Here is a 13,066-nt window from a genome sequence, read left to right as displayed (position 1 = left end):
TCTTCTCTCTAAAAGGAAGTTTTGACTCTCATGCACAGGAGGCATCTGTCTCTCTCTCAAGAGAAAGTCATCTTTCCGATATGGTGACCCAAATAGGACACAAATATTCTTTCATCTTTCATCCCATATAAAGTTAGGAGTCCACACTACGTAAGAACTTTCTATAGATGTCACATATGTCTCAAGAACCAAGAGATATACCCAAGAGTCCTAATCTTATTGGATATTTATTTCCTTTAGTAACTTATCAATATCAATCTCAATCTCACATAATATGGGATTTCCTTATGTAGATGATTTTGGATATGACTATTTCCAACATTTTGATCCTCAAAACTCCTTTTTGAAGCCATACTTTAAATGAGAAAGCTCTTAATCACAAATGACCAAGAGTGAATTTTGTTCGTTGTAGTGTGCTGCTCTGGCTTTGTTTTCCATGAATTCTATTTAGTAACTGCTAAACGTATTTTGGGCAAATCACTATCTAAAGTATTAAGTTGATCTTTGACTCAATGCTATCTCTAAAGGAAATTTGGCAAATTTGTTGCTATCTGTCTCACATAAATGAAAAGTGGATAGTAGTGTTTAGATTCGTTTTGAATTTTATAAAAGGGCAAGCTTTCTATGCTTCTCCTAAAACATAAAACTTATATACTTCCCCTTATCCGACCGTCCATTCTGAATGGAGGGTTAAGATTGACCCAATCACAATGTCACATCTCTACACTATTTTATTTTTAATTTTTTTATAAACTATTTTAACACTAAATTTTGGACGTCCAATCCTCTATTAAACTCGCACTAGCAAAAAATATAAAAAAAAATATTTTCAATAAAATAAAAATGACCAAAATACCCTAAAAATTTCAAGGGGTATTTTGGTCATTATATTTTACAGAAAATTTATTTTTTATATTTTTATTAAGTGCGCCCCATTGAGATGATGGCACATACCAAATTTTATAATCATATAATTTGTATAAAAATAAAACTAAAAATAAAATACTTTGAGACGTCGGATCTAAGATCAAACGGTGAGTGGCTCTCTTGATCAAAATTGGACGGCTGAATAATAAAGGAAGCATAGATCTTTTATGTTGTAGGGGAAGTATAGAAACATTTCCTGTTATAAAATGAGGCTAGAGTAACGAGTTTATAGATATTGTTATGAAAAGGATGGCATCGTCATTTTAGCTCCGGCGTTCATAGTCCTTGGTACATTTGATGATGATGCATTTCTAGGTGACCTACAGTACATCGATAGATTTTTCATTTATTTATTTTAAATTGTTTTTACAAAAAAAATTAGGTCTATAATAGTGAGAATAATGTGTTAGGATTTAAGAGCTATCGTAGATGTGAAAACAAGAATCCCAAAGTTGGATCCTACCAAGATCGTGTACTTGTCCAGCTAAAAACAAAATAGGAGAGAGCACTAGCCATAATACGATAAATAAAGCATAAAACACACAAACCACGAGAATACAAAGATTTATATGGTTCACCTCAAGAGGGCTACATCCACGGATACGACAAACTATAATCCACTATACCAATTAAACTTACATTATAGATTTTGGGATATAGAGTTACCTCTTTAATCCTCGACAAAACCCAATTGAGTAAACCCTTTTAGACTCGCTCTTCCGATCGGCACGACCCATCAATCTCTCATATCTATTCCATTGCTAAACCACTTTTCAGGAAGAGACCCATCTCCCACAGCTAAACCACTATCTAGAAAGAGACTCGTCTCTATTCCATAGCTAAGTCGTTGTCCAAGAGGAAACCATCCAAAATCTTCATGGGAACTGCTTCTCTACAAGAAACTAACCTCTCAATCTACCAGAGGCATATCCATGGTGTTTCTCTCCGTATGAAGCTCTCTTCTCTCTAAGGGGAGGCCTTAACATTGATGCAGAGGTGGCCCTGCCTCGCTCCTTTCCCATATGGTGATCCAAATAAAGTACACAAATTATCTGCACTTTCATCCCATATATATAAAGTTATGAATCCACATCAAATACGAAACTTCCAATAGATGTTAAATATATCTCAAAAAGCAAGAGATATATACCAGATTCCTAATATTTTTGGATTTCTATTTTTTTTAGGAAGCTTTATCAATATCAATCTCAATTCCACATAACATGGAATTTCTTTATGTTGGTGTTTTTAGATAATCACCATATTCAACAATCTTCACCTTGATATCAAAATCACTTGTTTACAATGCCAACATCTATTGTATAGCTTTATAAATTTTTCATCTTTTATCAAATAAATTCATTCATCATTCTTGCGTAAAAATTGTGCTCACCATCATATTTCCCTATCTCAAATAAAACAGTTACATATTTTTCCAAGTGTTTTTCTTCAACCGAATGCACAAATACTACCCTTGTACTGAAGCATGCACTCTAATACTATTTGTTAATATTTAAGAACCTTTTTAACTGTAGAAACAAGAATCCTAAAGTTGGATCCTACCAAGATCGTGTACTTATCCAGCTAGAAAAAAATAGGAGAGAGCACGAGCCACAATACTAGAAATAAAGCATGAAACACACACGCAAAAAGAACAAAAAGATTTACGTGGTTTACCCTACGAGGGTTATATCCACAGGCACAACAAACTGAAGTCCAATATACCAATGAAAGTTACATTACAGATTTTGGGACATAGAGTTACCTCTTTAAGCCTCGACAAAATTCGCATAAACCCTTTTAGACTGGCTCTTCCGATCGACATGACCCTCCGATTTCTCATCGCTATTCCACAGCTAAACCACTGTCCAGAAAAAGACACATCTTCCACAGCTAAACCGTTGTCCAGGAAGATACTCGTCTCTACTCCACAACTAAACCATTGTCCAGGAGAAGAATCTTAAGAACAAATGAGACTCTCTCTCTAACAAGGGAAACCACCCAAAATCTTCATAAGAGTCACTTCTTTATAAAAAATCGGCCTCTCAATCTACAGGAGGCACATCCATTGTGTTTCTCTCCATGAGAAGCTATCTTCTCTCTAAGGGGATGCCTTAGCACGGATGCAGAAAAACCCTGCCTCGCTCTTTAAGAGAAGCCACATTTCCCATATGGTGACCCCAATAGGGCACACAAATTCTCTGCACTTTCATCCTATATATATTAGGTTAGGAATTTACATTAAATAGGAAACTTTCTATAGATGTTACATATATATCAAGAAACAAGATATATATCCTAAAGTCCTAACCTTTTTGGATTTCTATTTTCTTTAAAAAACTTTATCAATATCATTCTCAATCCCACATAATATAGGATTTCTTTATATGGGTGATTTGGAAAAATAGCCATATCCAACATAATGGACAAACATAATGAAAGGGGTGGTCTAAGTATGGAAAGGGGTGGTCTAAGTATGGGGAGATAGCGAGAGAAATGAGGTGGGGAGAGAGACAAAGAGCTAAATCTGGGTTAGCTAAAAGAAGAGTCATAAAAACAGTGGTGCGAGAGAGGGAGAGAGGGAGGGGCGGGGGGAGAGAATATTTGGATGTGGTGCGAGGGAGAGAGAGGAGCGGGGGAGAGAATCTTTGGATGGAGGGAGAAATGAGTGTACGAGATGAGGTAGAGAGAGAGAGAGGTGTGGTAGAATTAATGGGGGAAAGAGAAGTGAGTTGAGAGAGAGAAAATGGGAGCGGGGGACGTGCTCCATGTAGGGGGAACTACTACGGGAACAACGCGCCAAACCATGATCTTCATGACACTAGCACGCGAGGCAGTCGTTGCCAAGCTATTTAGTTTGTTATAATGCTGCCTCATTCCAGCCTAAGACTGTGGTCCCATTGGCTATTTGGCAGCCGTGTTCATACACGGCCGCCTATAGGTTAGGTTTGGGTTGGCTTAGGCTTAGGCTTAGGGTTAGCCTTGGCCGCAGGCTTGGGCCAAATCGTAGAGGTTAGGGCCAGGTCCAACCGGGCATGCGGACCTCATTGGGTTGCCTGAACTCGGGCTATGGGTGAGGCCTGTCTAAATTGTTGGCTTTTCTACTCTCCATTTCTCCTATTTGATGTGTCATCATAGTAGCACAATCTCATGACAACTGGGCAATTTTCTCTCTCTCTCAATCAATAAAGCATCCCCCAATAGCAGGAGATTGCATCAAATGTTTCTTTGAATATTAAAAAAATGAAATAGTCATCCCCTATCTAAATATGCACTAAAAAAATGAAATAGTCATCCCCTATCTAAATATGCACTTCCATGAAAATAAGTAGGTAACCACATAGAAAATCGAAAATAAGTAGGTAACCATCAAATATAAAGAAAGAAATAATACAATACAAAGAAGTTGGCGACAAGGTCATGTTATTATTTTTTGAGTACAGTTGGCATACGGAATCATATGTAGGTGTAACGGTAAGGTGCACCTTCAAATTTTATCATGGTATATAATTTTAATGTACAATGTTTTTAGGATTACCTCAAAATCTACTTTTATATTTAATTATAAAATTTTAAATTTCAAAAATGATTAAAATCAAGTAGATCTATTAATAAATAAAAATATTGAAAATTGACAGTATAGATAATATATTGTAAAATGCACTTTTTAAGACTTGAAAATTTTTTATTTTTCATAGTCATATATCGAGATGATCAATCAAAGGGTTTTTCAAAATTAAAACTACTTTTTCCGACGGATTTTTTAAAGATATCCGTAGTTCTATATTATAAGGTAGCATTCTTATATAAACTTTATATAAACTTTTTCCTTGCTTTTTTCATACAAACATAGTATAAACAAAGGCACAAACAACCATAACCATAATACAAAAAAAAAAGCAAATTATACAAAGATGACATATATTTTTAGTACAAGCGCTTCACAATTTGTTGTCAATATATTATTGACTAGACCCAAAATTCAAACATAAAATAAAATCCCGAACCTTGTAAAATACCCTAAGCCATACAATTTAATATCTAATGTCTAGGGGTAATTCTCACCTCCTTGTAATAAATAGTCTCATAAATAGTCTCATAGTATACAGTCCCATATATAAAATTATCAAGCAAATACGATGCGTAATATCAGTGTCCAAATATTTTTCACTCTTGATTCCAACTTCGAAAAGGGAAATATGTCATTTGCTATATTCTTGGCATCTTTGGACACTCTAAAGAGTCCCCTCCTTGAGAATCCATATCGGTGTCCAAATATTTTTCACTCTTGATTCCAACTTTGGGAAGGGAAATATGTCATTCGCTATATTCTTAGCATTTTTGGACACTCCAAGAGTCCCCTCCTTGAGAATCCACCGTAGTAGAGACCAGTTGGCCCTCTCCAACGGTTTGGATATTTAGCCCTAGGCATTCCATCTTCACTAAAAAAACCATCTTCGTCCTTGCAAAAATAAACAAATTCTCTTTTTAAGTCCTCAAGAATAGTTCCAAGCAAGCATTCTCGAAATGTAAATTCCAAAAACAAGTTAGTCACTTTTCTCAAAAAAAAATGAAAAGGATCTACAGTCATGCATTGAATTTTTTAATCAATCCAAAGGGGCACAGCTTAAAAACAAACATTAGTTAAGAGACTATTTGTTGAAGCAAGGTTACTTAAATGAGATTAACCTTGAGCCATGCCTTTATTGTACTCTTGTAGCCGGTTGTCAATATTATAGCATCGAAGACTTGCTTCTTATTATTAGAGAACTCCACTTCATTACCTCTTATGCATGGAATGGATGGAAAGACCTATTTAAGAGAGAGAAAAATAAGTTAAAAGGCATACACTAAAACTATATGCCAAATTTTATGAGGAAGATGTAAACAAGATACCAATTCATATGTCAACTTTATGAGAGAGAGAGAGAGAAATTGCACATATCTAATCAGTTAAAAAAAAGGCACATTAAAACATATCCCTAAATAGTAAGGAAGGCAAATCCTCGCATGAGGAAGTCAGTGGGGATTTGGTCCTCTACCTTTTGGTGAAAATGAAGTCAAAGATTTCATCAGGTAGTACTACCTCCAACATCCCAAACCATTCTCACCAATTCATACCACCAACATCCCAGACCATTCTCACCAACTCATATGCTAATTTTAAATTATGAGAGAGAGAGACCTTTATGTCCTCAGATTTTATTTTCTTAAAGGTTCCCGGATCAAGGGTGGGGCTCCTGCCAGTCTTGCTCTTTAGTATAATTTGGCCTTCCTCGGGTCTTTGAGTGCAAAACTGACTTGTATCTTCATACAACCACTTGCTACAAGAAACCATGAGCCTATCCCCCAACCCAATTGGAAAGTATTTCAACAAACGCATTCCCATGTGAATCAATTCTTTGTTCATCACATGGATCTGCACCATCATAACATACATGGAAAACTTATCAAATAAGTACCCACATTTATCTAATTACCACGAAATGGGCTCATGAGGCATAATTAAAAGAAAATAAGAAAAAATACATGATGATTGATATTTAAGGCCATGTACTCGCAGAATGGACACATTTATGAAGGAAACAGAGACCAATATTTTTAGGACTTGCAAATAACAAGAACATTTTGATTTCCAATTATCGTTGTTCAATTTTATCAGTTGCTTTTTAGAGGAAATATATGTCACCTGCAATATGTTGAGCATCAAAAACCTCAAGCAGCCTTTCATAGTATGTTCGCCATGTTGGGCCTTCCAATGCTTGGGGTGTTTGCACTTTGTCATGCCATCTTCCTTGGTCGCGGCTTTCACATGCCTCCCCATCACTACTTTGCATGTGGCAACCACCAAAAATTTCATGTTCGGAACTTGCACAACCGGTTTCCCTAAGTCTATATTAGTGATAATAGCTTCCTCAGGCCTATCAAACAAGGTCTCAAGCTCGAAATGGATGAAACAGTGACCTATATATTTTATAAAATCCTTCTTACATATAAAGTTGAGTGTACATTGTGTTTGTGTATAATGTGATAATTCAAACAAAAAATCTTTCGTAAAGTGGAGATAGAGACGATCATAGCACCTTTTCTTCCACAGACCTAAACTAGAAGGCCCCGCCTCAAGAATAATTACTACTTTCTCTTTCATATCAAGAAATGGAAAATGAGACCCTCTCCATAAGTGGTAAGAATCACTAGGCAATGGGATATGAAATGGGCATTGTGGGGTGGAGAGTTATATAGGATAGAGTCATCTGGAGAGTTACTAATTAGCCTATCATAACACTATTGCTTATTTAAGTTTGCATATTTTTCATTCCGAATATGCCCCTACGATGATAACACGTTTATTTAGCAATTGCAAGTAACAAAACTTTCTCTAACAATGGCAAACAACAAGACCTATGAAGTTTATCCAGCCCTGGCAAACAACAAGAGTGGCAGGCAACAAGCAATGGCAAACAACAACACGACTGTGAAGGAAATGGGCACGGTAGGGGGTTTTTATAGGGTAATAGTTATTAATAAATTGACTAATTTGCCCACTATGTTACTACTACATATAGATTTAATTTTGATTTTTTAAGTTTTCCTTTCTCTTTTTCTTTTATATCTTTCACATATGAACACATGCCACCCTCTACATCTTTGTTAATTCCCATTGTGGCCATCCAATTATTCAAAAAATAAATTAAAAAAAACAACGAGATTGAAACATCTTACGAGGCCAACTTTTCTCCCTAGCCCAAAATTCATTTTGTATATATAGAATCATTGAAAGTAACTTCATTTTTCACTCTTTTACCTCCAAAGTAGTTACACCTATGCTTTCAAGATTTTGTCTGCCATCTTTATATCAGTAGAGCCAAACTATAATTTGTAGAAAACTTACTTGACGATATTACATATTACCTAATAGGGTAATTTGTTCATTTTTAATATACTAGTGCTAGGGCACAAATGATTTCATGGGCATTTTGGTAAAATTGATGTGAAAATAGAAATCTAGGTTAGTTCATATTATGAAATAATGTTGAAATTTACCAAATGTAAAAATAAGGCAATACGAAGGTGTCAAACCGTTGCTGCCATGTGTCACCTAGATTCCCTCTTGGTTCCTCTCTGAATAATGGGGAGTAATTGTAAAATCAATTGACGTCTAAAACAATGTTAGCATGCCAAGAGTTTATCTATCCTTTGCAAGTGTCATCCTCTTTCCCATATTGGAGACAAGTGGAAAGGGCAAGTTTTTCTTCAGAAGTCTATTGCCAAATGGACTATTAATACTGACCAACTGGACAGAGAGAGAGGGAGTGGGTGACAGATTTTTCAAATTTGCATAAAGAGTTTAATCATGGAAATTAGATATATTTAAAAGGTGTGGTTTCTATAAGTTAAACAATCCAATTAATGCGCACTTTCAAATTTTATCTAAAATTTCTTAGGATTATCTCAAAATCTAGTTTTATAACTGATTATAAAAATTTAAACTCCAAAAATAGTAAAAATCAAATAGATTCATAAACATGTGAAAAATTTTGAAATGGACGGTCTGAATAATATGTTGCAAGATACACTATTTTTGGGGCAAGATCTTTCATTTTTTTCAAATTCATACATCTTGAAGCCGAAATGATCAATTACAGGACATTTCAACATTAAAACAAGCTTTTCTGATAGATTTTTGAAGTGCATGTGTAATTCTATATTTTAAAATTGCAACCATATATAAACTTTATCCGTACTTAAATGCCCACATATAGAGATTGATAGACACAAATATCTAATTATCTATAATTAACTAGAGAGACAGTGAGAGATATTTCTGAAAATCAATTAGTTTAGGTTAAGAGTGGATGTTAAAATTCACACATACGACCAAGGCATCTGTCCTTTTCTCCCAGCTTATTAACAAAGGAAAACGTTTATGCCATACATGATTTGTATAAAATCATTTTTAGAAATTAAAACCATGCAAGTAGATTTCTAGAGCGTCATAATGCTGCCTAACCCAGGCCAAATTTAGGCGGCCCACGGACCATTTGGGTTTTTTTTTTTTAATTAGTTATTTACATACGGACTTTAAATAAGTTAGAAAATACAAGTTGCTTTTTTTATATCTGAAAATTACAATCAAGGTCGGTCAACGTAACTTATTTTTTTGGACAAAATTACCCCCTCGGTTCGAGGATTCCATCCTCGGACCGTTTTTTTTCTTCCAAAACTCAAAAGTTACAGCCCAATGATGGCATTTTCAGACCATTTTTAAAAAAAAAATAAAAAAATTAAGTTTCAATCTGAGTATAGCATCTCCGGACCGCTTTTTTTTTCCCAAAACTTAAAGTTGCGGTCCGATGATGGCATTCTCGGACCGAAACTTAAGCTTTGAAAAAGAAACACAGTCCGGAGATGCCATCTCCGGACCACTTTTTTATTCCAAACTTAAAGTTGCAGCTCGTGGATGGCATCTTCAAACCGATGAAAAAAAAAAGTGGCCAAAGGATGTCATCTTCGGACCACAACTTAAGTTTTAATACAAAAAAAGTGGTCCGAAGATGCTATCTTCGGAACGAGGGATAATTCTATCCAAAAACAAAAAAACAAATCGCGTTGACCGATCTTGATTGTAATTTTCAAGTATAAAAGGAGCAAATCGTACTTTTATAGCTTATTTAAGGTCTGTACGTAATTAACTCTTTCTTTTTTGGTAATTTAGGGATACTATTGCCGTCAACATGCCAAGCCTGATTTTCTAACGGGTTTAGCTCATTTTACCATATCCCAAGTCATAAAGAAAAGTGAAAGGTGTTGATAAGCCAAGCATAAGCAGAGATATGATCGGCTTGAGCTTCTTTAACACATATGATTATATCTAGATTTAAAATATGAAATTTATCTTGAGCTATTATACTAAGAACTCACGCTTTGGGAATTAAATTGGTTAAAGCACTGATGATTACAAAACTCCCCTCCAAATTAGAGCTTGACACAAGACTATAATATCGTATAATAGAAGTTCATATTATCCCGAAAATGATGTGGCCTGCTAGTTTACTTTTGCTGATACATACTTGTTTAGGTACTCAGTTGAAAGCCCTATACCAACTTTAGGAATGGCATGCTACTGTACATGGTTGAAAACTTGTAAATGGAACCCTGATTATTAGTAAAATGTCATTAATAATGATGTTTTACTGATAGCCACATACTAAAACTTTCAAATTAATTAAAAGGTAAAAAACCTCTTTTGTTGCTACTAGAAAAATCTTGGATATTACTATAATTCATTGTTGTCACTTAGAGCGCCTATTTCACAAATACCCATAAAAGTAGTAAAGGTTAAGGTTTGGATAAGACTATGGGATGTTAAAAATGGCATATAAGAAAATAATTCAACACAAGCCAGGCTCAAACTGATCTTTAGTCTATTTCAGTATTTTAAAAATAATCGTTTTGATATGAAATCGGGCTATTCGGATCGAGTATCGATAATATCGTTCCAGATCCACTAATAAAACGGGATCTAGCCGTTTTTCTCGCTTGATGACATCACGGATCATCCATGACATTACAAATCCCAATTTTCTCGCTTGATGACATCACATAACATCACATATTGGATGCTATGACATCATGAAACAGGTTTGGACTATAATATCACCACGTGCATTCAATTTTCAAAAAATTTTTAATAACAACAACAGTTCACCCAATATCACCATGTGTCAATGCAATTTTCAAATTTTGCATGAAACCCCACCTCATGCCCGTGCCACCCACCAGCTGCATTTTAAAAGCGCACAAACCCCCACCTCATGCGCATGCTTCCAAAGATTTCTCGATGGGTTTTATATGTACTTGCTCAAGTCCTAAATTTTCGATGTGGAATTGTTTGCTTCTTTAAATAGGAAAAAAAAAAATATTGACATATTAAAGCACATATCGCATGACACAAGGATATTGAGTTTCTAAGTACTTAATGATTTTTGTTTTATTTTTTATGAGGGTCATGCCTTGTTTTTTGAATAATATTTAATATGATATTGTAATTAATAATTATACTAATTACAATGATAATCAAATATTATATTTTATTTATTAATTTATTTACATTATAAATTATGCAATGTATTATTTTTTATTGTAGTTATAAATTAGATTTTTAAATTAGATGATATTATAAGAAAAATTTCAAATTTATTCTTATTTGTATAGTAAAATGATGATAAAATAACAAAATACAAACAAATAATTCTAATTTCAATGTATAATATTGTATTTATTTGGGTTTTAATAAATGTTTGATGAGAATTTTCATACAGGGAAAGAAATCTCAATATTCGCATATTGATGCAAAAAAATAAAAGTTATTAATGTAGCACCCTCATTTCTTATTGGATTCTTAAAAAAAAGTATTTACAATTATTTTTAATAAATTTTTTGAATTGTCTTTAAAGCTGAATCCGATCGATTCGACCGATTAACAATACAAAATGCCGATTCACCGATCTGGATGGATTTTGAGGGTGCCCGATTCGGGACACCAATCTGTTTTGTAAACCACGTCTATTCAAACTCAAGCAGATCGCTTCAAACTCCTATCAAGCCAAAGCTAATCCCCCAAAAGTTGAAAGCCACCCTTTAGCATGCCTAAGCTTAGCGTGCTTGGCTCATTTTCACTTTTAAGGGCTACACATTTTGTCCTTTAAACATTTCATTTAATTTGGTAAAGTATGATAGTTAGTTAGTTAAGCTAATAAAGTGTGTTGGTCTTTTTGAATTGTTCAAAGTTCCTCCTTGTTAACACAAGAGAATTTTGGTAGTATATTTCAAACATTTAGAGAATTTTGTTTGTATATCTCAATCTGGGTTAGCATTGGCTGTGGAAGTGTCATTAGAAATGATGCAGGTCAATTCATTAGGGCTTTTACGGCCCTATTGGGCTGTAACTCTAACAACACAGCTGAATTCTATGCATTGGAGAAGCGGATCTCACTAGCAAGGAAACTATGTTGTGTACCTATTGTTATTGAAAGTGACTCCAAGCTTCTTGTTGATTCCATGAGTCGTTGATGTTCGCCTCCTTGGAGATTACGCATATTGGTAAAAAATTGTACTTCTAAACTTGACTCTTTTGCTGGAAATAATTGGAACATCCGACACATTTATAAAGAGGCCAACTTGATTGTTGATGCTTTGGCTAAGGCTGCAGTTTCTATGAATAAAGCAATAGTGTGTTGTGTATGCCCCCAGTTTTTGTAATGCCTTTCATTTTATCTGATGTTGCTAGTGTTCCCTTGCCAAAGGTTGTATAAGCATTGTTCATGTAACATATTATTGCCTTTTAATAAAACCCTGCAATGGCATGTGGATAGTGATTTGTTTGTTGGGGCCTACATGCCTCGTATCTGCCATCCGGCTCTCCCCATTCAAGCACCACGCCACGATGCTCTAGGTGAATTGATCATACCTTTACTTTCTTTGTACTAGAGTAATAAATGGGCCTCTCAATCACTCTCTCTAAGGGAAAAATGGCAGTCTGTTTGTCTTTTTGAAAATGAAGTGGATAGTAATATTCACTTGTAAAATTATTTTGGTATTATGGATACCCCATCTTGAAAACTGGCAAATTCAATGGTTTTGTAAGCCATAGACAGCCTTAGGACTACATTATTCTAGTAAATTCCCATACCATAGACCACTATAGTCCATATTGCCTGCCTTGTGATCTAGAATCCTGCAGAATACCTTGTTTTAGTAAAAACATCATAGCAAAATACCTCGTTTTGACCCAAATTTTGGCAAGCAGCATCACAACAACTCGTAGATCCGCCAGAACTGGAATTTACCGATTCTGGGCATATTTGGTCTCGCCCAATTCAGCTGATTTTTGGCAGGCAGCATCCCGATAGCCTCGTAATCATCCCAGACAAGAATCTGCCAATTTCGTGCAGATTTGGTCTGGGCTCGCCCAACCTTGACTGACCCAAATCAGCTGTTTTTTGGAGGGCAGCATCCCAACATCCTAAAAATTTCTCTTTCTTTATCTCTCCTTAAATCTCCCTCCCCTCCTTTCCCACCTACTCTCCCTCTCTGTCTCAACGTAATCTCTCTCTCTCTCTCTCTCTCTCTCTCTCTC

The 13,066-nt window shown here is 35.0% G+C and overlaps 1 protein-coding gene across 9 annotated transcripts; it reads right to left on the bottom strand.

Moving 5' to 3' along the window:
• Positions 1-1,436: 1,436 nt before the first annotated feature.
• On the bottom strand, positions 1,437-7,458 carry LOC148779908 (putative indole-3-pyruvate monooxygenase YUCCA11). Of its 9 annotated transcripts, none has more exons than XR_016044787.1 (5): positions 6,617-7,404; positions 5,970-6,346; positions 5,617-5,739; positions 2,693-3,128; positions 1,437-1,979 (listed from the first exon to the last, which is right to left on the bottom strand). XR_016044787.1 is itself a non-coding variant. In XM_088852309.1 (5 exons), the coding sequence occupies exons 1-4, from the start codon at positions 7,073-7,075 to the stop codon at positions 3,076-3,078; spliced, it is 882 nt and encodes a 293-aa protein (XP_088708435.1). In that variant the 5' UTR covers positions 7,076-7,404; the 3' UTR covers positions 1,437-1,979; positions 2,693-3,075. The 9 variants fall into 9 exon arrangements, 4 of the variants coding, with proteins under 4 accessions (XP_088708435.1, XP_088708434.1, XP_088708436.1 ...); XM_088852309.1 differs by having other exon boundaries at positions 2,693-3,141; positions 6,113-6,346; XM_088852308.1 differs by having other exon boundaries at positions 6,113-6,346.
• Between the last annotated feature and the right edge of the window lie 5,608 nt (positions 7,459-13,066).

This window comes from Amborella trichopoda, chromosome 11 (assembly GCF_054954075.1).
Source record: "Amborella trichopoda isolate Santa Cruz 75 chromosome 11, AtrichopodaSantaCruz75HAP2 v2.0, whole genome shotgun sequence".
Classification (NCBI taxonomy): Eukaryota; Viridiplantae; Streptophyta; class Magnoliopsida; order Amborellales; family Amborellaceae; genus Amborella; species Amborella trichopoda.
The sequence above is the reverse complement of the archived record's forward strand: the minus strand, read 5'-3'. Positions and strand labels throughout refer to the sequence as shown.